Source organism: Muscardinus avellanarius, assembly GCF_963383645.1.
Source record: "Muscardinus avellanarius genome assembly, chromosome: X".
Classification (NCBI taxonomy): domain Eukaryota; kingdom Metazoa; phylum Chordata; class Mammalia; order Rodentia; family Gliridae; genus Muscardinus; species Muscardinus avellanarius.
This window is the reverse complement of record NC_137792.1, coordinates 13968657-13994018: the sequence shown is the minus strand read 5'-3', so window position 1 is coordinate 13994018 and position 25362 is coordinate 13968657. Positions and strand designations below refer to the sequence as shown.

At 43.0% G+C, this 25362-nt stretch overlaps 1 protein-coding gene across 2 annotated transcripts in view; it reads left to right on the top strand.

Annotated features, from left to right (window-relative positions):
* The window catches only part of RPS6KA3 (ribosomal protein S6 kinase A3), a gene marked incomplete at both ends in the record, with an annotated part of 148444 nt that extends 134759 nt beyond the window's left edge, over positions 1-13685 (top strand). The window contains 4 exons of one of the 2 annotated variants that reach the window (XM_080718279.1): positions 253-370; positions 5833-5973; positions 9796-9886; positions 13621-13685. In XM_080718279.1, coding sequence (XP_080574405.1) covers positions 253-370; positions 5833-5973; positions 9796-9886; positions 13621-13685 — 415 coding nt within the window. Of the gene's footprint in view, positions 1-252; positions 371-5832; positions 5974-9795; positions 9919-13620 lie in introns of those variants that run through there. The other variant, XM_080718278.1, reaches the window with a different exon arrangement.
* Between the last annotated feature and the right edge of the window lie 11677 nt (positions 13686-25362).

The window sequence follows — 25362 nt, the reverse complement described above, 5'->3', positions numbered from 1 at the left end:
AGAGCCTCATTAAGTAGCTGAGGCTGGCTTCGAACCTGTGCAGTCCTCCTGTCTCAGCCTCCCAAGTGCTGAGATTACAAGAGTGCACCACCACACTTTGGAGCTTTATTGATTTTTCACTTTGGTAGATTCAGTAAAGTATTATATTAGCTGAATTACTTAGAATACTTTTGGAAACTGCAACCAAATATAAACATTACCAACCAAAAATTGCATTTTATTCATTAACATTCTAATTTTATTATAATTTAGTTACACTCCATTTGCAAATGGTCCTGATGATACACCAGAAGAAATACTGGCACGGATAGGTAGCGGAAAATTCTCACTCAGTGGTGGTTACTGGAATTCTGTTTCAGATACGGCAAAGGTAAGTATGGCTTCGTATTATAACCTCTTTATTATTCTGGTTTGGCTTTATTGCTGAAGATAAAACTCAGGGCCTCACACATGTACCCTACCATGAGCTACCCTCTAGCCCTATTAGAACCTTGAAGGTAGTTTTTCATAATCTGTGATGAGAAGAAATACTATTAGTTAAAAACTTCTGCTTAAGCCAGGTGTGGTGGCATACACCCGGAATCCCAGCTACTAAAGAGACTGAGGCATCTGAATTGGAAGTTCAAGGCCAGCTGGGCAACTTAGATGCTTTCTCAAAATAAAATTTTAAATAGGTCTGGGGATGTGGCAAGTATTAGAGCACTTGCCTAGCATTCATAAGGCCCTAAGTTTAATCCCCGGTACTGAAAAAAAACCTTATAAAGTAGTATGTTGAAGCAATATTACCATATAACTTGAACTCCAAAATGGACTATTTATTGTTTCTTTCCCAGAACAAATTTATTTGGACCTACTACCTCTGCATCTGAAGCTATTTTATTGTTTGATTGTGTACTGGGGACTGAACCCAGGGGTATTCTAACTCCAAGCTACACTCCTAGCCCTTTTCTCCTTTTATTTTTTATTTTGAAAATGGATATTGAGCCAGGTACGGTGGCACATGCTTGTAATCCCAGCATCTGGGAGGCTGAGACCAGAGGATCGCGGTTCGTGGACAGCCTCAGCTACTTAGTGAGACTCTGTTTCAAAATAAGGAATAAGCTGGGCGTGGTAGCGCGCTTGGGAGGCAGAGACAGGAGGATCGGGCAGGTTCGAAACCAGGCGTGCTGGCTTAAGAGACCCTGTTTCCAAATTTAAAAATATATAAAATAGGTCTGGGAGTGTAGCCCGGAGGTTAGAAGGGCTTCCAGGAACCCCAGTACCACCAAAACAAAATAAGGAATAAAAAAATAGGGCAGGGGGTATAGCTCAGAGGTTGAATGCCCCTGGGTTCATCCCCAGACCCACCAAAAAAAAGAAAATGGGTCTTGCTAGGTTGCTGAGAATCTCCCTATATTATGAGGCTTTCCTCGAACCTGACTTGATATTCTCCTGTTTGGGCCTCCCTAGTACTAGAATTACAGTTGTGCAGCACTGTGCCTGACCCAAGGGGCATTCTAACTCCATGCTATGCCCCCAGCCCTTTTTATGCTTTGTTTCTAGGGTCTCTTTAGGTCGCAGAGAGTCTCCCTGTACTTTTCCCTGTACTTCTGAGGCTGTCTTCAACCTATGATCCTCCTGTCTCAGCCTCCCAAGTACTGGGACTATAGTTGTGTGCCACCATGTCTGGCTTAAAGCTGTTTCTTACTCATAAACATGATGAGTAATAATGGTGGTGATCTTCATTATTGTCTACTCCATGCCTCACACTTTACCCCAGTGATCTGATGAGAACCCTCATCATGAGAACCCTGTAAAATAGATGGTAATATTTCACAGAAGGAAAGGAAAGGGTCTAGTGTGACCTCATCCATGATTACATACCAGGGACAGGTAGGTGTTTTAAACTAAATATCTGATTCCAAACCCTTATTTCCTAGAATAATTATACCATGTACTACTTTTATTTTATTTTTATTTTTATTTTTTTGTGGGTCTGGGAATGGAACCCAGGGGCATTCTATCTCCAAGCCACACCCCCTGCCCTATTTTTTATTCTTTATTTTGAAACAGGGTCTCACTAAGTTGCAGAGGGCCTCACTAAGTAGTTGAGACTATCTGCGAACCACGATCCTCCTGTCTCAGCCTCCCAATTGCTGGGATTATAACCATGCACCACCACACCTGTCTTGTTTTGTTTTGTTTTCGGTGCTGAGAATTGAACCCAGAGGCATTATACCTCCAAGCTACACCTCCACCCTAATTTTTTTTTTTTTTTTTTGGTGGTACTGGTGGTGGAACCCAGGGGCTTTCTACCTCTGGGCTACACTCCCAGACCTATTTATATTTTTATTTGGAAACAGGGTCTCACTAAGTTGCTGAGAGCCTCACTAAGTACATGAGGCTGGCTAAGAACCTGTATGATCCTCCTGTCTCAGCCTCCCAAGTGCAGGGATTACAAGCGTGCACCACCACACCTGGCCTGATTTTTTTTTTTTTTTTTTTTGGCGGGTCTGGGGATGGAACCCAGGGGCATTTGACCTCTGAGCTACACCCCCTGCCCTATTTTTTATTCTTTATTTTGAAACCGGGTCTCACTGAGTTGCAGAGGGCCTCACTAAGTAGCTGAGGCTGTCCGCGAACCGTGATCCTCCAGGTCTCAGCCTCCCGAATGCTAGGATTACAAGCGTGCGCCACCACGCCCGGCTTCTGATTTTTTTTTATTCTGTACTTTAAAACAGAGTCTCCCTAATTTGCGGAGGACCTCACTAAGTAGCTGAGACTGACACCGTGCACTACTGTTGATTCATGTTATGAAGAAAAGGATGTTATATTTCTCCAGAGTATATAGTGTCATAGTTTTATGGCCTCTACCTAAAACCAATTTGAAAAGTCTTTCTCTAGCCGGGCTTGGTGGAGCACGTTAGTAATCCCAGCATTTGAGAGGTTGAGACTGGAGAATCGCGGTTCACAGACAGCCTCAGCTACTACTTAGTGAGGCCATTTGCAACACAGTGAAACCCTGTTTCAAAAAAATAAAGAATAAAAAATAAGGCTGGGGGGTGTGGCTCGGAGGTAGAATGCCCCTAGGTTCCATCCCCAGTACTGAAAAAAAAAAAAAAAAAAAGTCCTTCTCTGTATGTCTGCCATCCACAGAACAGCATTAAATTGCCTTTTAATTTTGTTCTACATTCATTTTATCCAAAGAATTTTTTGTGTGTATGTATGTGGTACTAGGCATTGAACCCATGGGCAGTCTACCTCTGAGCTATACCCTTTTATTTTTTATTTTATTTTTTATGGTACTTGAAATTAAACCCAGGGATATTTTACCTCTAAGCTACACCCCCATCCCTTTTTATTCCTTTTTTTGTGTGTGGTACTGGGAGTGGAACCCAGGGGCCTTCTACCTCTGAGTTATACCCCCAGCCTTATTTTATGTATTTTTTTATTTAGAAACAGTATCTCACTAAGTTACTGAGAGCTAAGTCACTAAATTGCTAAGGCTGACTTTGAACCTACGATTCTCCTGCCTCGGCCTCCTAAGTATTGGGATCACAGGCATGTGCTACCACACCTAGCTTATTTTTTGTTTTTGAAACATGGTCTCAATAGGTTGGTGCTAGCCTCACTAAGTTGCTAAGGCTGGTCTCCAACCTGCAATCCTCCTGTCTCAGCCTCCCAAGTACTGGGATTACAGATGTGTACCACAATGCCTGTTTCCATTTTATTTTTATTTTGAAACAGGGAGGGCCTCACTAAGTTGCCAGGGCTGGCCTCAAACCTTCCATCATCCTATCTTAGCCTCCCAAGTACTGGTATTACAGGCATTCACCGCCATTCCTAGCTAGATGTCCAGGAGAGAGAGAGAATGAGGGAGAGGGAGGAAGGGAGAGAGAGAGAAAGAGAGCGAGAGGGGGGAGGGAGGGAGGGAGGGAGAGAGAGAGAGAAGAAGAAGAAGGAGGAGGAGGAGGAGGAGGAGGAGGAGGAGGAGGAGGAGGAGGAGGAGGCAGTGGCGGCGGCAGCGGCTGTGTGTGTGTGTGTGTGTGTGTGTGTGTGTGTGTGTGTGTGTGTGTTGCATGTTGCTTTACCACTGACATATATCCCCAGTCCTTTTAATTTTTGTTTTGAAGCAGAGCCTTGCTCAATTACCATGCTGGCCTTGAACCTGACTTCTTCCTGTCTCAACTTCCCAAGTACTGTGATTACAGGCCTGCCTGCCACACCTGCATCCTCATCGTCACTACTATTACTAATAAGTATAGTAAACACTGTGTGGATGAGCGTGATGATTGCCCACATATGGAAGGGAGTGCTTTATCAATTTGGGTGCTTCCCTTTAGGACAGGTTGCATATGGGAATACTGTCAATTGTTTGGGCATATGTGTCACGCGAGGCTTTGAGAAGAGCAGGACCGTAGTTGCCCTTTACTGAGCATTTACATCCAAGGGCTCCGTTATCACTTTTACCTCCATGGTTGCATTCAGTCCTTACCTATTAGGGACACTACTTGTAGGTTTTCATATTTCAGGTTATGAATGATGAGGGTCGAAACTAGAGCAGTTGTGAGGAAATTTGAGTCAAATGCAAGAGAAATTTAGGAGGTAGACTTGGTAGTTTACTGAACGTAAATAAGAAAGAAGCGGTTATCAAGCATGCAGTCCACATTCCTACCTTGGCAAACATGTGAGGTGGAGTGTCTTTCACTGAGATGGGGAGTACAAAATAAACTTTAAGCAGAGCAGTGTTTTCAGATTGGTCACATTGAGTTTGAAATGCATATGTGATACAGCTATGAGATGTTAGGTCTATTAAGCAACTGGCCTTATGAGCATAGGTCTTGGACAAAAGTCTGGGATGGAGCTTGATAGGAGGTGGCATCATATGTAGCAGCTAAGTAAATGAGTGTTGATGAGATTACCCAAGTAGAATAGTAAGGGAGCCCAGGATGGAATTTGGGGAGTGCCAACATTGAAAGAGAAAGCTAGCTGGGAGTGGTGGTGCGTGCTTGTAATCCCAGTACTTGAGGGGCTGAGACCGGAGGTTCGTAGGTTCAAGGATAGCCTCAGCAAGTAGTGAAACTCTCGGCAACCTAGTGAGACCCTGTTTAAAAATAAAAAATAGCAGACCATAGTGCCACGCACTTGTGATCCCAGCAATTTGGGAGGCTGAGACAGGAGAATCGCGGTTTGTGGACAGCTTCAGCTACTTAGTGAGGCCCTTTGCAACTCAGTGAGACCCTGTTTCAAATAAAGAATAAAAAATAGGGCAGGGGGTTAGCTCAGAGGGAGAATGCCCCTGGGTTCCATCTCCAGTACTGCAAAAATAATAAATAAATAAATAAATAAATAAATAAATAATAAAATAGGGTGTATCTCAGAAATAGAATGCTTCTGGGTTCAACCTCTAGTACCAAGAAAGAAAAGGGAAGAGGGAGGGAGGGGAAAAGGAAAAAGAAAGGAAGGAAGGACAGACGGACGGATGGACGAAGTTGCTGAGTGAGGCTGGCTTTGAACCTGTGCTTCTCCTGTCTCAGCCTCCTCCAAGTAGCTTATCATTTTGAAAAGAAGTCAAACCATGTAGCGATGGAATGAATTTATATTCCATGCACAGGAGTGTGTGTGAATAGATAGCCATAGCCAGGTATGGTAGCACAAGTTTGTAATCCCAGCATTCGGTAGGTAGAGACCGGAGGGTCATGATTCACAGACAGCCTCAGCTTACTTAGTGAGGCCCTCTATAACTCACTGAGGCCCTGTTTCAAGAAGGAAAGAAGAATGCTTACACAGAAATACAAGAAAAAATATAAAAGGAGTATTAAGCTTGTTTTGTTCTTCTCCTTTGCATGACAGGACTTGGTGTCAAAGATGCTTCATGTTGACCCTCATCAGAGACTGACCGCTGCTCTTGTGCTCAGACATCCCTGGATTGTCCATTGGGACCAACTGCCACAATACCAACTAAACAGACAGGACGCACCACATCTAGTAAAGGTGAGAGCCCCGTGCATTCAGTTTCCCACATATCCTCTAGCAGGGACAGGGCTGGCTGAGACTCCAAGCAGCCCTCTCATTGCCCTCAGCACCTTTCCCTTTCAGTATGTATCCATTTCTAGTATGGAGTTCTCTTACATGAGTGACTTAGAAAAGAAAATGTCAAACCAGACATAGTGGCACACACTTGTAATCCCAGTACCGGGGAGGCTGAGACAGGAGGATCTTCATTCGCGGACAGCCTCAGATACTTAGTGAAGCCCTCTGCAACTTAGTGAGACCCTGTTTCAAAATAAAGAAACTGGGCGTGGTGGCGCACACTTGTAATCCTAGCATTTGGGAGGTGAGACAATAGGATCACAGTTCAAAGACAGCCTCAGCTACTTAGTGAGGCCCTTTGCAACTTAGTGAGACCCTGTTTCAAAATAAAGAATAAGCCGCGCCGGGCGTGGTGGCGCACGCTTGTAATCCCCGCACTTGGGAGGCGGAGACAGGAGGATCGCGCTGGTTCAGAGCCAGCCTCACTGGCTTAAGAGACCCTGTTTCCACATAAAAAATCCCGGAGGTAGAAGGGCTTCCAGGAACCCCAGTACCACCATAAAAAAAAAAAAGAAGAAGAAGCCGGAAGTGGTGGCGGCGCATGCTTGTAATCCCCACACTTGGGAGGCGGAGACAGGAGGATCGAGCAGGTTCAAAGCCAGCCTCGCTGGCTTAAGAGACCCTGTCTCCAAATAAAAAAGCATAAAAAAATAGGTCTGGGAGTGTAGCCCAGAGGTAGAAGGGTTTCCAGGAACCCCAGTACCACCAAAAAAAAAAAAGAAGAAGAAGAATAAAGAATAAAGCCTGGCGTGGTGGCACACGCTTGTAATTCCAGCAATTGGGAGGCTGAGACTGGAGGAGTGATTCGCTGACTGCCTCAGCTACTTAGTGAGGCCCTCTGCAACTTAGTGAGACCCTATTTCAAAATAAAGAATGAAAAATAGAGCAGGGGGTGTAGCTCAGAAGTCAAATGGCCCTGGGTACCATCACTAGACCTGCAAAAAAAGTCAAATAAAGAATAAAAAATAGGGCGAGGGGTAGCTCAGAGGTAGAATGCCCCTTCGTACCATCCCTAGTACTGCAAAAAATAAATAAAAATAAAGAATAAAAACTAGTAATGGAGGGATAACTCAGAGGTAGATTGCCCGTGGGTTACATCCCCAATACCACAAATAAATAATAAATAAATAATAGCATGTATGCCTCCAGCATCTTGTACGCCATTAAGATATATGATTACAATGCACCAATAAAAATTTTTTAAAAAAGAAAGAATTAAAAATATGGCTGGGGGTGTAGCTTGCAAGTAGAATGCGCCTGGGTTCCATCCATAGTACCACAAAAAAAGAAAAGAAAAAGTCAAAGCCAGGTATGGGGCACATGTTTATAATCTCAGTATTTGGGGAGCTGAGACAGGAGTCAAAGGTTCAAGGCCAGCCTCAGCAACTCAGCGGGGTCCTGTTTGAAAAGAAAATTTTTTTGTGTGTGATACTGGGGGTGGAATCCAGGGGCTTTTCTACTTCCGGGCTATACTCCCAGACCTATTTTATACTTTATTTGGAATCAGGGTCTCACTAAGTTGCTGAGAGCCTCACTAAGTATCTGAGGCTGACTCAAACCTGTATGATCCTGTCTCAGCCTCCCAAGTGCTGGGATTACAAGTGTGTGCCACCACGCCCAGCTCTCAAAAAAATTTTTAAAAAGCTGAAGGTTTAACTCAGAGGTAGAATATTTCTAAATTCAATCCCAATACCAAAAAAGTCAAGGCATGCCAAAGTATCACTACTAAAATTAGTTTAAGGATCACATTTTTTGTGTGTGTGGAACTGGGGATGGAACCCAGGGGCATTCTACCTCTGATTATACCCCTAGTCCTATTTTTTATTCTTTATTTTGAAATAAGATCTCACTAAGTTGCTGAGGGCCTCACTAAGTAGCTGAGGCTGGCCATGAACTCCAATCCTCTTTTCTCAAGCCTCCCACTACTAGGATTATAAATATGTACCACCACTCTCCACTTAAGAATGACTTTTGAATTTCTGTCAATCTGTGTAAATTAGTATTCATTATCATAAAGACAGATAAACATGGATTTTCCTAACTTTCTTTTTGTGGTACTGGGGATTAAACCCCTGGGCATTCTAGCTCCGAGCTATACCCCCAGCCCTATTTTAATTCTTTATTTTGAAACAGGGTGTCACTAAGTTGCTGAGAGCCTCAATAAGTAGCTAAGGCTGGCCGCGAACTGCTATCCTCCATTCTCAACCTCCCAACTGCTGGGATTACAAGTGTGTGCCACCACACCCAGCTCCTATTTTTTTTTTTTTTTTTTGGTGGTACTGGGGGTGGAACCCAGAGGCTTCCTACCTCCAGGCTATACTCCCAGACCTTTTTTTTATATTTTATTTGGAAACAGGGTGTCACTAAGTTGCTGAGAGCCTCACTAAGTAGCTGAGGCTGGCTTCGAACCTGTGCGATCCTCCTGTCTCAGCCTCCCAAGCGCGGGGATTACAAGTGTGTGCCACCACGCCCGGTATCTATTTTTTATTTTTATTTTTTATTTATTTATTTTTTTTTTTTGGTGGTACTGGGGTGGAACCCAGAGGCCTCCTACCTCCGGGCTATACTCCCAGACCTATTTTCTATTTTATTTGGAAACAGGGTCTCACTAAGTTGCTGAGAGCCTCACTAAGTAGCTGAGGCTGGCTTCGAACCCATGTGATCCTCCTGTCTCAGCCTCCCAAGAGCGGAGATTACAAGCGTGCGCCACCACGCCCGGCCATCTATTTTTTATTTTGAAAGAGCGTCTCACTAGGTTGTTGAGAGGCTTACTACTTGCTGAGACTGGCCGCAAATCTACAATCCTCCTGTCTCAGCCTCCCAAGCACTAGGATTACAAGCCTGTGCCACCACAGCTTTTCCTCACCTTTTTTTTTTTTTTTTTTTTGGTGGTACTGAAGGTGGAACCCAGAGGCTTTCTACCTCCGGGCTATACTCCCAGACCTATTTTATATTTTACTTGGAAACAGGGTCTCACTAAGTAGCTGAGAGCCTCACTAAGTAGCTGCGGCTGGCTTCGAACCTGTGTGATCCTCCTGTCTCAGCCTCCCTAGCGCAGGGATTACAAGCGTGCGCCACCATGCCCGGCTTCCTCACCTTTTAATATTCCTTGTATATTAAAGGATTCCAAAGACAACTGTCAAATAGCCCTGAAAAACCTATAGTTTTGAACCCATCTCTGCCCTCTCTTGTACATAATTTCAGCCTGCCTCATTGGTCTTAGTTTTAGTTAATCAGAGGATTTAACCAGTGTGGGTTTTTTATTGTCAAACTAATAAAATCTGTAATTTTGCATATGAAAAAACTATCTGAAGCTGAGCATGGTGTTGCACACTTGTAATCCTGTACTTGGGAGGGTGAGACAGGAGGATCACAGGTTCCATCCCCAGTACCACAAAAAAAAGTATCTGAGCCAGGCACGGTGGTGCACTCCTATAATCCCAGTATTATTGTGAGGCTGAGACAGGAGGATTACAAGTTCGAGACCAGCCTCAGCAACTTAGCAAGATTCTGTTTCAAAGTGAAAAATAAAATGGGCTGGGGTATAGCTCAGATGTAGAATGCCCCCGGACAGTCTTCAGTATGAAAGAGAGAAAGAAGAGAAAAGAGGGAGAAGGAAGGGAGGGAGGGAGGGAAAGAGAGAGAAAAGCCTTTCTGAAAAGACCTTTATTTTGTACTTGTGTACATGTCATTTTTGCTACTGCCTTTCTTTCTTTTTCTCAGGGTGCCATGGCAGCTACATATTCTGCTTTAAACCGTAATCAGTCCCCAGTTTTGGAACCAGTAGGCCGCTCTACTCTTGCTCAGCGGAGAGGTATTAAAAAAATCACCTCAACAGCCCTGTGAAGTGACCTCAGTGAGATATTTGGTACCATGGTGTAAGCTGATAGCACAAGTTCTGGCGACAGGTAGCACATATCTGAGAGACACCTGCAAGCACACACTGTCCCAGCTGGTACCCATAATGCTGCTGCTCCTGCTGCTGCTCCTGCTTTCGTCTCTTCTCGCTTTAAATGATTGTTAGCAAGTTAGATTTTCCTGGAGCTTCGGATGAAATGAAAATGGAAACGTGATGAAGATATATTCACTGAATCAACGAAGAAAAATAATGAACATATGAATACCACCTAAAATACACTGAATAAAGCACTCTACACCATATAGCATTATTTTTATAGGATATATTTCATGTCCCTTAAATATTCTTTGTTAGTTATAGGGATGGACAGTTTATGTTAAGCACTTAGCTTAAACAATCCGTTTATATTAGCACTGTATCCCTTGTGCCATCCAACATTTTGTATGTTTTTGTAAACAGTTCATATACAGTACATTTCTGTACTGCTTTCTTTAATGTATACATGCCTTGTTTAACTTGGAATCTATTATTAATCAATTGACTATTAAATCTGGTTAAATAGTTCACCTGGATTAACAGTATTGTTGGACAGCCCTAAAATGGCCAGATTGTGGAACAGCTGTTGAATGTAATACTTTCAAAATGTACATATATCTTTCCTCATGTCTGTTTCACTGGTTCATTTGTTTGTTTGTTTCTTGAAGTCAGGTGCTCTGTCAGATGAACCTTAGAGAGCTGTTAATGGTACAGAGTTACCTGCGTGTGGCATGAAATCAAGAGTAGACCTATGAAGATAGTCCATATACTTTGCAACACCTTAGAGTCCTTTTTTCCTTAATTAAGGAAGTAGTCCTTGAACTTTTAATCTCATATAGTATCCATACTTAGTATTTGGCATATCATTTGGTGTTTTACCAATATACATCAAAGGCTTTTAAGAATCATGGTAAAGACATTGAAGAAGGAAAATTTAGCAACCCATAATTGAAATCCTATTGGATATTTTATGTTTAGCTATTCTATATTAAACACTAATTTGAATGTCATAAAGGCCACAGGCCTCTCTATGAAATTGAATTTGAACTTTCTTATTCTAGGGAATAAAACATCCTTGATTGAACAATATATCTTTTAACCTGAAATCATGGCTAAGGTAGGCTAAGTGAACACTCGGCATTGTTCTCTAAATCAGTCCTGATGGTTTATAGGCATATAAAGCTTCCTTTGACTTCAGAAATGAGCAGTTTTCATCTTGGCTCCTGGGTCTGCTTAAATTGCAGCATTCATCATCTACTTCTAATAACTAGTGTCCACAATTTTATTTGATGAAAAAAAAATTCTGTACCTGTCATCACCTGTTGCTTTGCCAAGCTACCTAGCATACATCACTATGTTACATAAAAAACATAAGAGCAAGGAAAAAGCAATTTGAATTACTTACCAGGAATGTGTCCAAACAAATCTTTCTAACTCATGTACTAAGCCATTTATATCAGAATTCTTTTCCTGCCAGAAGCTTTAAATCTTCCCCTAAGAGTCCCAGGCCAAGAGAATGTGGTTTATCCAAATGTTTGAAAACCACTTGTCATTCCTCAATTTCTCATCTATGCACTTAAAGAGGAAAAGGAGAGCTAATAACATCCCTTTTGCCCAAATAACACAAAATTATTATTGCATAGAAATTAAATGTAAGTTTATCCTCTAAATGAAAAATGTCCATGAAGAAGGTTATCAGAATACCTAAAGAATGTTTGTTGAAGTTCTCAAGTGTGTGGATGCTAATTATTAATAGCTGCTTTCCATTGCCTAGAAAGAAAGCTTTTTCCCCTCCTTTATTCAGTGTTTCAAACCATGGCCATCCCAAATTCACATTACTTTTTAAATGTTAATGTAACTCTGAGCAGAAGCTAGATGTATTTTTGGACCTTTGGCACTGGTGTTACCTCCATAAATGCCTAGGTGTATTGTTCATCATGATCTTTTAGAAAGTAAACATATAAATCCTTATTAATTACCTGGTCTAATTTTCTCATATTGCATGTAAAGAAACAAAGATCCAAATCAAAGCTGGAATCCTTAACTTCTACCCACTTAGTGTCTTTCTCTTCATAACACCAATGCTGCCTTTCCTTCATATTACCACCTGACCAGTAGCTGAATTCAAAAACCATATATTTCTTGGGGAAGTCTTCTACTGGTATGTAATGCCAAGTTTCTTTGTTTCAAGGATAATTATCTTCTTTTTCTAGTCAAACTGCCAGTTTTATTGGAGAAAAGCAGAACTGAAGGCCTTCTGCCTAAAAAGCAGTTTATACCTAAAGCATAAATTATTCCATCTCTGGTTCTGATGTTCTAATTGCCTTTGGGCAGACTTGGTCAACGATCTGCTCCAAATGTAGTGCCTGTGCTGGGTTACCCTTTTTCGTTAATTTCTCCAAGTCCAATTCTTACATACCTCTGTGGTTGTGGAATTGAGGCCCCTGAAGTCTTCACCAGTCGCTGTTGGTTTCTGGGGCTTCTCCCAGGAGTCATCAGTTCAGTCTTAAAGATATTTCACTGTGAAAGAAGGAACCAAAACATCAGGACCTTTTACAAACTTCCTCTTAGTTTATAATACAAGATAATGTCCAAAACAGTAGATTGCATTGCCAAGCACATACAGCAGAATTACACTACCGTGTGTTTTATATCTTCCTTTTCGAGTGATGGTATTAAGGTAAGTTTGTTGTCCTTTTTTAACTTTTGCTTTTTATGAATCATTTCAGATCCATTTATTTATAGAGATAACTTCTTAACTAGACCCCTGATTTTAACAGATTTTATGTGGGCACATTTCTTCACAAGCAACCCTAAAAGTCCAAGAATGTGTAATTTTGACAAGGCCTAATGTCAAGATGCTGTGAGGCTGGCATGTGGGAAAAATCACTTGTGAATGTCTGGAGAGAGGGTGTGGTGTGTATGTGGTAGAGTTTCCACATTTCACATATAGTGTACTCCAAAGCGTGGGTTTAGGTCAACCATTTCCCATCTGTTTTTAGTAAGTGGCTGCTTGTTGGGGTCAGGGCACATCAAAGGAGGTGGGGCTGTCCACTCAGCTATGCCCTATACCCTCGGCCCAGGAAAGATTTGAGGAGCAGGTAGGTTAGTACAAAAGCTTCAAGAGAAGGCAGAATGTGTTTGGTAGGGAAGGGACTGTGGTAGGTCCAGCCTAGGATGAGAGTTAACAGAAAAGTATTTGAGACTTGGGGACCTTGGTACAGATATATTTAATCACCATGAAGGCCCATAATCCACATGCCAACACAGCTTTGATAGTTTACTTCCTGGCCTTAAAAATGACCTATACTTTTTCAGCTTGCTTTACTATATTTTATAAAGTAAATTCAGTCTTATGGTGGTATTGAACATTTGAGACTTAGGAAGGTATTAGGACAGATAGCTCAGGTATGTAAAAAGCCAGAAAAGGTCTATTTTCTGTGATTCACATATATGATGGATTCCATGGCTGATCTTGGTGCTTCAACCAGAAAGTTCCAGTCTAGTCCTAGAGATCTATCCTTCTGAAAGACCCAGCTCCCTGTGACTAACTTTAAACTGGATACTTTGAGCCTTATTTAAATTCACAGATAAGTTGACTTAACTCAGTTTTTTATTTCAAGTAATGAGAACAGTCCTCTTTTCAACCCCAGGTTGCTTACATTTTGCTGGTCTCCCCCAAGTGACCATTGGTGGAGATCAATTGATGAAGGAATGAGTTCACTTTCTTGAGACTGTAGTACTCTACAGAACCATACTTAACCACTTTTTCCAGTGAAGACTCTACAGAACAATAATACCCAAATATGGATGGCCAAGAAGAATTTGTATCTACAGTGTGCTTTCTGTATTTTTGACACTGCTGTATTCCATGTGACTGAGTGACTTGTAACTGGTTCCAATGTGACTGAGTGTTCTCAAAGAATAGTGACTAAGTCAACCTAATTTCCTTAAGCCTGGTATTACTATCGGTCTCACATTTACCACTTTGATTCCAGTCTTTTAACTGTTCATAACAGGGCATACCAAGGATTGGGATGAGAGCCTATTTCCTACCTCTTAAGGCACTTTCCTCATTATTTTGCATATAACCTTGAACTGCATGATAAGCTGTTTAAATGTCCATGACTTCTTGCAACTAGCAAAGTATATGACAGTTTGAATAGAGATTAGCAGAAAGGAGAATTTAGAGATTGCGGTTTTCAGAGGTCTAAACCTCATGAAGCTGTCTTTAGAGCACATACCATTTGAATACAGTATATGTAAACATATATGAGAAGAGAGTCACTATAATAGTCCCCTAAGTAGATTAGTTCAATATCTAACAGAAGTGAGCAACTTTCCTCCTATTATCACTGTAGTACTGAGTGAACTGTATACTGAGTTTTCAAACAAGTATTTAAAATAGAACTTTTAAATACAAAGCAAGGGCATAAGGGTAAAGATTTTTGGTTTGTGTTTCTGTAAGTGTAGTTTACCATCTAAAGGTTTGTTTTCTTAATTAAAAGCTTCAAGGTATTGACATTTGTTAGCATCCTTAGTGATTATGGGTGATGAGTGTGTAACTCTTAAAATTATATACATGTATTAGTTTATCTTCACTCTTGCCCTAAACAAAAGGGAAGGTGTACACCTAAGGGATGTAATTATTTTGCATTTTTTGGCCATGGGTGGGAATGGGATGGGTATCTACATAAGTGGTTTTTAAAAAAAATCACAAATATTTTTCTACTATTATATATGATCCTACTTTATACTAGTGTCTCTAGTCAAGGCATGCCAGAAGCCCAAGGTACCACATCACAAATTCTTACATATTGTACCTTTTATTGGTGGTTAAATCACATCAGATGCTTGGCACTGTTGCCATAATTATGAAATGCTTGTAAAGGATCAAATATCGCTGAATAAATTGTTTTACTTAAGAGTCTAATCTGGGAAGTTTGCAAATCATACTATTAATGTGTAATCTAAGCTCTTTCGGATGTATCCACGAATAATCCTGGAACAATATTGCTTGTATTCCTGTCATAGAACAGGTTTTGTAATCTTTAAAAGAAATGAGAATTTATATAATAAAGTTTCAAGTAAATTCACATATGTCCATTTTATCAGGCTACTTTAATTACATTGATGATTAAATCCTTATCAAGTTATCCAAAGTACATTTGTGATAAAATACAAAATAATATATACAAAGTATATATTATGCTGATAGAACTTAATATATCTGACTTAATAAGAGGTATAAAATCTGCTATTGTCTTGCTTCACCCAAAAGACAGTCAAGTCAGACACAAGTAATATATCTAACCAGGTTTGTTGCTGTGCTGAGATTACATAACTTGTCCAAGATCATAGAGTAATACATTGATGCAGAGCCTGGATTTGAACCCAGGTTTCTGTAACTCCAAAGCCCAATTTCATAATTATTTGGCTTTAAAGCAAAATTTAAGTGAATTTCATAAAGATAGCCATGCAGCTGAGTGTGGTGGCACACACCTGGAATCCTAGTATTTGGGTGGCTCAGCAAGTTAGACATTTAGCAACTTTGTAAGACTCTATTTTAAAACAAAAAATATTTTTAAAATGCTAGAAGGCTGGGCCTGGTGGCGCACGCTTGTAATCCTAGCATTCAGGAGGCAGAGACAGGAAGATCGAGGTTTGAGGACAGCCTCAGCTACTTAGTGAGGCCCTCTGCAACTCACTGAGACCCTGTTTCAAAATAAAAAATAGGGCAGGAGGTGTAACTTAGATTTTGAATGCCCCTGGGTTCCATCCCCAGACCCGCCCCCCAAAATGCTAGAGGTGTAGCTTGGAGGTAGAATGTACCTGGCTTCAATCCCCAGAAACACACACACACACACACACACACACAGCTAATAGGTTAAGTGATTACACTTTATTTCTCCAACATCTAAGTATGTCCATTTTCCTACAGAGATTATATTAAACCCTAATGTTTGCAGAAAGGTGATTTCTTGAAAATGTTGACTTTGGAGTAAAGCTGTTTGCCCAGCATAACACGATGCATTAGTGCTAGGGCTGCCATAGCAAAGTAACTCAGACTGGGTGTTTACACCACAGAAATGTTCATGGCAGTTCTGAAGGCTAAGCATCTGAGATTAGGGTGCCAGCAGGGCTGTTTTCTTTGGAAGCCTTCCTCTGTGGCATACAGATGACCGCCTTTGTTCAGTGTTCTCCTCGTGCCTGTGTCCTAGTAACTTTTTTTTTAAATTAGCGTACCAGTCGTACTGGATTAGGGCCCAGGCTAAGGACCTCATTTCTCATTTCAATTTAATCGTCTCTTAATTTAATTTTTTGTGATACTGGTGGTTCAATCCAGAGACATTTTGCCTCTGAGCTATATCCCCAGCCTGTGTGTGTGTGTGTGTGTGTGTGTTTGTGTGTGTGTGTGTGTGTGTGTTACTGGGGATGGAACCCAGAGGCCTTCTAACTCCACGCTATACCCCCAGACTTGTTTTATTATTTATTCATTTATTTATTTTATTGTGGTACTGTGGATGGAACCCAGCAACATTCTACCTCTGAGATACTCCCCCAGCCCTATGTTTTATTATTTTTGAAACAGGGTCTCACTGAGTTGCGGAGGACCTCACTAAGTAGCTGAGGCTGTCCGCGAACTGCGATCCTCCTGCCTCAGCCTACCAAATGCTGGGGTTATAAACATGTGCCACCATACCTGGCCTTTTTATTATTTAGAAACAAGGTCTCACTAAGTGGCAGATGGCCTCACTAAGTTTCTGAGGTTAGCTTCGAACCTGCATGATCCTCCTGTCTCAGCCTTCTCCCAACTACTAGGATTACAAGCGTATGCCACCATTCCTGACTCCTCCCAGCCTTTTTTGTTTTTTTGTTTTTGGTGATACTGGGGTTCTTGGAAACCCTTCTACCTCCAGGTTACACGCCCAGACCTATTTTTATACTTTTTTAATTTGGAAACAGGGTCTCTTAAACCAGCGAGGCTGGCTTCGAACCTGCACGATCCTCCTGTCTTCGCCTCCCAAGCGTGGGGATTGCAAGCGTGCGCCACCACGCCCGGCCTCCTAGCCTTTTTTTAAAACGGGATCTTGTTAGGTTACTGAGTGTCTCACTAAGTTGCCATGGCTGGTATTTTTTTAAATTATTTATTTTGTATTGTGCTGGGGATTTAACCCAGATGCATTCTATCTCCAAGCTATGCCCCCCAGCCCTATTTTATTTCATATTTGGAAACAGGGTCTCCCTAGGTTGATGAGAGCCTCACTAAATTGCCAAAGCTGGCTTCCAGCCTGAGATCCTCTGTCTCAGCCTTCCAAGTATTGGATTGCAAGCATACATCACCACACCCGGCTCCAAGGCTGGATTTGAACCTGCAGTCCTCCAGTCTCAGGCTCCCAATTACAGAAATAATTTACTCATCTCTTTTTTTTTTCCGGTACTGGGGTTGGAACCTAGGGGCATTCTACCTCTGAGATACACCCCCAGCCCTATTTTTTATTTATTTATTATATATATATATATATATATATATATATATATATATATATATATTTTTTTTTTTTTTTGGTGGTACTGGGGCTCCTGGAAGCCCTTCCACCTCCGGGCTACACTCCCAGACCTATTTTTACATTTTTATTTGGAAACGGTCGCCTAAGCCAGCTGGCTTCAAACCTGCACGATCCTCTTGTCTCTGCCTCCCAAGCGCAGGGATTACAAGCGTGTACCACCACGCCCGGCTATTTTTTTTATTTTTGAAACAGGGTCTCACTGAGTTGCAAAGGGCCTCACTAAGTAGCTGAGGCTGTCTGTGAACCCTGATCCTCTTTGAAACATGCACTACCACGCCCAGTTACAAATAGGTTTTTTTTTTTTTTGAAGATTTAAAGAAGTTTATTAAAAAGATAGAAATACAGAGGATAGGTACAGCTCCATACCAGACTGGCATGGAGGGGTGACTCGAATGAATATACCTACAAATAGGTTCTTTAAAGAGATGGCTCTTTAAAGACCTTTAGAGCCTTAGACAAAGAGGCTCTTTAAAAACCCTAATAGTAACTGGGTGTGGTAGCACATGCTTGTAATCCCAGCATTAGGGAGGCTGAGACAGGAAGTTCCAGTTTCAAGGACAGCCTCAGCTACTTAGGCCCTTTGCAACTCAATGAGACTCTGTTTCAAAATAAAGAATAAAAAAAATAGGGTTGGGGGTGTAGCTCCAAGGTAGAATGCCCCGGGGTTTCATCTCCAGTACTGGGAAAAAAAAAAAAAAAAAGACTGGGTCTCTAAATAGTCTTAAACTGAGGTAGTCAGGGTTCGAACTTCAACATAAGAATTTGAGGTGGGCCGGGCGTGGTGGCACACACTTGTAATCCCCGCGCTTGGGAGGCAGAGACAGGAGGATCACGCAGGTTCAAAGCCAGCCACGGGCACTGGCTTAGGAGACCCTGTTTAAAAAAAAAAAAAGTATAAAATAGGTCTGGGAGTGTAGCCCGCAGGTAGAAAGGCTTCCAGGAACCCCAGTACCACAAAAAAAAAAAAAGAATTTAAGGTGGTGCATACCTGTAATCCCACTACCTGAGATGATGAGACAGAGGATCACAGGTTCAAAGCCATCCTCAGCAATTTAGAAGGCCCTCTGGAACATAGTGAGACCCTGTTTCAAAAAAAAATTTTTTTTGGTGGTACTGGGGGTGGAACCCAGAGGCTTTTCTACCTCCGGGCTATCTCCCAGATCTATTTTTATACTTTATTTGGAAACAGGGTCTCACTAAGTTGCTGAGAGCCTCACTAAGTAGCTGAGGCTGGCTTCGAACCTGTGCGATCCTCCTGTCTCAGCCTCCCAAGCGCTGGGATTACAAGCGTGCGCCACCACATCCGGCCAAAGAAAATTTTTTTAAATAGCTGGGTGGTGGCGCACGCTTGTAATCCCCGCGCTTGGGAGGCAGAGACAGGTGGCTTAAGAGACTCTGTTTCCAATTAAAATATAAAATAGGTCTGGCAGTGTAGCCTGGAGGTAGAAGGGTTTCCAGGAACCCCAGTACCACCAAAAAAATTTAAAAATAATAAAATAAAATAGGGCTGGGGTGTAGCTCAGAGATAGAATGCTTCTGGGTTCATTCCCCAGTACTACTCACATGCACAAAGGAATCTGGGGAGGACACAAGTCAGCCTCTAACACTTAGGTTGCCTTCTTTCCTCCCTTTATTCTTGTGTGTATTGAGTACCTACTGTGTGCCCAGAATTCTGTTAAGTGCTTGCAGTGATAAGCAACAGATGTAGTCTCTACCTGGTAAGGTTTACAATGAGGAAAGTATGTCCGTGTGTGTCTGTGTGTGTGTGTGCTACTGGGGAATGAACACAGGGACATTCTATTTCTTTTTTATTATTATTATTCTTTATTTTGAAACCGGGTCTCACTGAGTTGCAAAGGGCCTCTCTAAGTAGCTGAGGCTGTCCTTGAGCCTTGATCCTCCTGTTTCAGCCTCCCAAATGCTGGGATTACAAGCGTGCGCCACCATGCCCGGCCCTTTTTATTCTTTTTTTTTTTTTTTTGAAACGGGGGCTCCCTAAATTGCTTATATTCTCACTAAGTTGCCGAGGCTAGCCTTGAACCCCTGATCCTCCTGTCTCAGTCTCCCAAATACTGGGATCATAGTCATGTGCCACTACAATGGCTGGGAAGAAAGACATTTTAAAAGTAATAATAAGCCGGGTGTGGTGGCACACGCTTGTAATCCCAGCATTTGGGAGGTTGAGACCGGAGGATCGCGGTTTGCGGAAAGCCTCAGCTACTTAGTGAGGCCCTCCGCAACTTAGTGAGACCCAGTCTCAAAATAAAGAATAAAAAAATAGGGCAAGGGGTGTAGCTCGGAGGTCAAATGCCCCTGGGTTCCACCCTCAGACCCGCAAAAAAAGAAAAAAAGTAGTAATATGCCATGTATGGTAGTATAAAACGGTAATCTCAATACTTGTAAAGATGAGCCAGGAGAAACACAGGTTCAAGGCCAGCTTCAGCAACTTAGTGAGGCTGTTTCAAAAAAATAAAAAATAAAAAGGACTCAGGGTGGTCCTCAGAGGTAGAACGCCCCTGGGTTCAATCCCTAGTACTGCACATACACATACACCCACAAGTAATAATGAGTGGGGCGTTACTGGTGATCTCACAGTACTTGGGAGGATGAGCCACGAAGATGGCAGGTTCAAGGCCAGTTGTTGAGCGAGGCCCTCTATAACTTAGCGAGACCGTTTCCAAATTTGAAATAGAATCGGAGCCGGGTGTGGTGGCACACGCTTGTAATCCCAGCTTTTGGGAGGCTGAGAAACAAGGATCGCGGTTCGCAGACAGCCTCAGCTACTATTTAGTGAGGCCCTCTGCAAGTCAGTGAGACCCTGTTTCAAATTAAAGAATAAAAATTAGGGCTGGGGGTATAGCTTGGAGTAGAATGCCCCTGGGTTCCATTCCCAGTACCTAGAGAGGGAAAGAGAGAGAGAAAGAGAGAGAGAGAGAGAGAGAGAGAGAGAGAGAGCGAGCGCGCGCGTCACCACGCCAGGCTCAGATTTTATTTCTAATTTGGAGACAGGATCTCACTAAATTGGAAAGAGAGAGAGAGAGAGAGAGAGAGAGAGCGCGAGAGATGAAAGAAAAAAGAATGAATGAATGAATGAATGAATGAATGAATTCGGGGGTATAACTTGAAGGTAGAATGCCTCTGGGTTTAATCCTCAGAATGCCTTTGGTTTTAATTCCCAGTAGCAACATAAATAAATAAATAAATAAGGCCGGAGTGTAGCTCAGAATCCCCACCACCACCAGCACGATCAATCCCCAGTACCAATAAAAATAAAATAGAAGTACTAATGCGCCATGCAAATATTGTGCTTTGGTAATGGATGACAGGAAGGCCTTCCTCTTTCCCTTAGCTTCCCAGCCCGGTTGGGAGGGTAGAAGTTAAAAGTGAGCCAACTATGAGGTTAATGAGTCAGCAGCTCGCCCAACCGGGGCGACGCCGTCTAGCTCCAAACCCGCAGCGCCGGCAGAGCCGGCCGGCCGCGCCCACGCCCGCCGCCTCCCACTGTGACGCAGCCCCGCCCCGCCCTTCCTCCCTCCCGACGCCCCGCCTCCCGCGCGCGGCCCCGCTCCCGGCGCGCTCTCGGCGCCGCGAACCTTCCCAGAACTCGGCTCCCAAGGTTCGAACAATAAGGGTCACCCAGCCACGCGTGCGCCGTAGAGCCGAGGGGGCGGGCTCTGCCGGCGGCGGGAGGCGGGGAAAAGCCACGCCAAGCCGCCGCGACGCCATTTGCTGCTTCGGAGCGTGGGCGCAGGCGGATCTCGGAAGAGCCCGGTCTTGAGACTCCCGCGCACGCTGCTCGGCCTCTAGGCGCCCGCTTCGGTCCGCGCGCTCTTTTGCGTCGTCCATCGAGCCTTTCGGCGGAGTAACCTCCGTCGCCACAGCCTTCCGGAAAGAAATCGGGAACACCGCGAAGCCGCCTTCACCACCATGCCCAAGAATAAAGGTAATGTCACCCGCAGCCCGGAACCAGGGCTCTGCTCGGCCCGAGGTCCCCAGCCCTGCCCGCAGCCTCTGGGTCAGCTCAGGCCACGATGACCTTTCTGTCTTCCCGCCCTGCCTGCCTGCGTTTGGGCGCTCAGCAGACGACTCCGGGCTCGGGAGGGGGTCGGGGAAGTTACTCCCGTTTCCCAGTTTGGTCACACTGGGGTGGAGCCGACGCCATTTTTGTAGGGCCTCCTGTGGGAGAATGTGGGCTTGTGCCCCTGATTCGCGCCAGACCGGCCGCGGCGCTCTAGCGACCTGAGGGAAGCCCTCCCTCGGGGACTCCCTGGCTTCGCCGATGGATCCCTTTAGTTTTGCCCGGGCTTGGAGAGTTAGCCCTGGGAGCAGTTCTGAACTTTAAAAGGATGATGCCCGCTTTCTTGCCCATCTGGTACTTGTGCATGGGCTCCTTTATGGACAGTCCAGTATTGTTGAGGCTACTCCCTGGCCCTTCTAAACTGTGGGCGATACCTTGATGGATTTTTCCCTTTATGTATTTTTATGGTGTATCTCTAGAGATTTACTTTGCCCCATCTCTCCAAGCTTTAACTTTTTTTAAAAAAGAAGATTTGATCCATATTTTGCCAAGTTTTCTACCTTCGCCTCAGATCATGTATATATTGTGATGGGAAAAAAGGCCTTGAAGTTCCCTTTACTCAGGGGCTAACCGTTCACAAATTACCAGACTTCAGGATAACTTTGCTTGGGATTTCCAAAATGGAAGTTCTAATCTAAATAAAAGAACACTCCTAAGGAAATTCGCCATTTTATATATTTACAGTGTGTTATTTTTAATACCCATAGAATTTCTCAAAGAAAAATGTGCAAGTAGAAATAGGGAAAACTTTGCATCTCTACAGGAGAGGAACATATTACACAACGCATAAGAACTCTCCTTTGATATCAATCTTTAGGACATTCTCTCGTGGCCCAGTGTTTTACTTTGCTTTTTTTCATCCCCAGGTACCGGGGATTGAAACCCAGGGATGCTCTACCACTAAATTATAATATCCCCTGCCCTTTTATTTTGAGACAGGTTCTTGCTAATTTGCCTAGGGTGGCTTTAAACTTGCAGCCCTCCTGCCTCAGCCTCAGCGAAATTACTGGTGTGAATCCCTGTGCCCACTTGAGTGTTTTCTACTTGAGAGTTGGTTCCAAAGAATCAGTCTCATTTACTCTTTGTAGCTGTCACTACTCACATTATCCCGCAGAGTACTTGGGCACACATCTGTGCAGTTTGGTGATGATGCCCTCAGAAATCAAACTTGCAGAGCCGAGCGTGGTGGCGCACGCTTGTAATCCCCACGCTTGGGAGGCTGAGACAGGAGGATCGCACGGGTTCGAAGCCAGCCTCAGCTACTTAGGCTCTCAGCAACTTAGTGACACCCTGTTTCCAAATAAAATATAAAAAAAGGTCTGGGAGTATAGCCCGGAGGTAGGAAGCCTCTGGGTTCCACCCCCAGTACCACCAAAAAAAAAAAAAAGAAAGAAAGAAAGAAATCAAATTTGCAGGTCTTTTTATGTGGTAAGGATTTTCACTGCTAATTATTCTCAGATGGAGTGATGACTATATTTTTTAAATGGGATTTTGTTCGTGCAGGTCTTAAACTGGGGATCATGCTGCCTCAGCCTCCCAAGTAGTAGCTGGGATTACAGTCATGTGCCAGCATAACTAGATTTTCTGCTAATTTGTGGAATATTTATTCAGAGGTGGTAACTGGAACACTTCAATAGGTATCCATTTTCATCTTTATTTCTAGTGATGCGATTTCTAATTCCCTTACTAGGTTGTAAAATCTAAAGAACAAGCCAGGCGTGGTGGCGCACGCTTGTAATCCCCGCGCTTGGGAGGCTGAGACAGGAGGATCGCACAAGTTCAAAGCCAGCCTCAGCTACTTAGTGAGGTTCTTAGCAACTTAAGTGAGACCCTGTTTCCAAATAAAAATATAAAATAGGTCTGGGAGTATAGCCCGGAGGTAGAAAGCCTCTGGGTTCCACCCCCAGGACCACCAAAAAAAAAAAAAAGATCTAAAGAAGAAGAATGTAGTCACATTGGATTGCTAACACTTGCCACTTAGAGGATGCTCAATAAACGTTCATTGGGTCTGGTCGCCTCCCTTCTGGCGACTGTACCTTTTGGTGAATACTAGGTTCCCCATTGATTCCAAGGGCGCAGGACTTCTCCAGGAAATCACATCTAGTTCACTTGCTTCATATCTTCCCTTCTGGGAATTTCTCCAAAATACCTGTGTTTAGTTTAAAGAAGGAATTTGAGGGTTTCAATTTATTTTATAGAATAGCTATTCTTCTAGAAATAAAGTAAAAAGTTAGAATGTTTAGTCTGCTTTGTTTTAAGCATAGACTGGTTTTATTCTTTCAAAATAAAATTTGCTTATTTATTTTTTTAATTTTTTTTTTTTGATGGTACTGGGGTTCCTGGAAGCCCTTTTACCTTCGGGCTACACTCCCAGACCTATTTTATATTTTGAAACAGGGTCTCTTACGCCAGCGCGGCTGGCTTCGAACCTGCGCGACCCTCTTGTCTCCACCTCCCAAGCTCGGAAATTACAAGCGTGCGCTACCACGCCCGGCTCAAAATAAAATTTAAAGAGGATTCCACGCCAGATGTGGCACATACTTGTAATCCTAGTACTTGGGAGGCTGAGACAGAAGGATCACAATTTTGCAGCCAACCTCAGAGAGTAATGAGAACTTGCTTCAAAATAAAAATAAAGTAGGGCTGGAGTGTAGTTCAGAAGTGAAATACCCTCAGATTCAATTCCCCAATACCATAAAAAAATAAAGAATATCCCATTATATGGCAGCAAAATAGAAAGGTGAATGATCAGGGTATTGTTAATTTTGTAAGTTGACAAGTAATTTTTTTTTTTTTTTTTGCGGGTCTGGGGAAGGAACCCAGGGGGCATTCAACCTCTGAGCTATACCCCCTGCCCTATTTTTTATTCTTTATTTTGAAACCGTGTCTCACCGAGTTGCAGAGGGCCTCACTAAGTAGCTGAGGCTGTCCGTGAACCACGGTCCTCAGTCTCAGCCTCCTAAATGCTGGGATTACAAGTGTGTGCCACCATGCCTGGCTCAACAAGTAATCACTTTTTATAAATAACATTTGAGCCAGGCATGGTGGCGCACACTTGTAGTCCCAGTACTTGGGAGGCTGAGACAGGAGGATCAGGGTTCGTGGACAGCCTCAGCTACTTAGGCCCTTTGCAACTCAGTGAGGTCCTGTTTCAAAATAAAGAATAAAAAATAGGGCTGAGAGTGTAGCTCAGAGGTAGAATGACCCTGTGTTCCATCCCCAGTATCACAAAAAATATGTATAAATAAATTAAATACAATAAATAACATTTGAGGCATATAACAAATATAATGAACACCTGGGAATCCATTACTCTGAAGTTAAGAACTGCAGCCCAGCTTGAATTAAAGCATTCTGTGCACCCCTACCCTTTTGCTTTTCTGGATCAACTGCCATGACATTCCTACACATGTAAAACCAATTAGTTATCTTCATTATCCATTATCTTACTTAAAGAAAGGCTACTTTCCAAAACCCCTGAATTGTATGAGGTTTACTAAGGTAGAAGGACTAAACCCATGCTAGCCAGGTGTGGTGGTGCATGACTGTAATTCCAGTACTTGGGAGGCTGAGACAGGAGAATCTTGAAGGTTTGAGAACAGCCTCAGCTATTTAGGCCCTCCACAACTAAGACCCTGTTTCGAAATAAAAAATGAAGCCAGGCATGGTGCTCCACACGTGGAATTTCAGTACTTGAGAGGCTGACACAGGAAGAATGCAGGTTCAAAGCAAGCCTCAGCAACTTA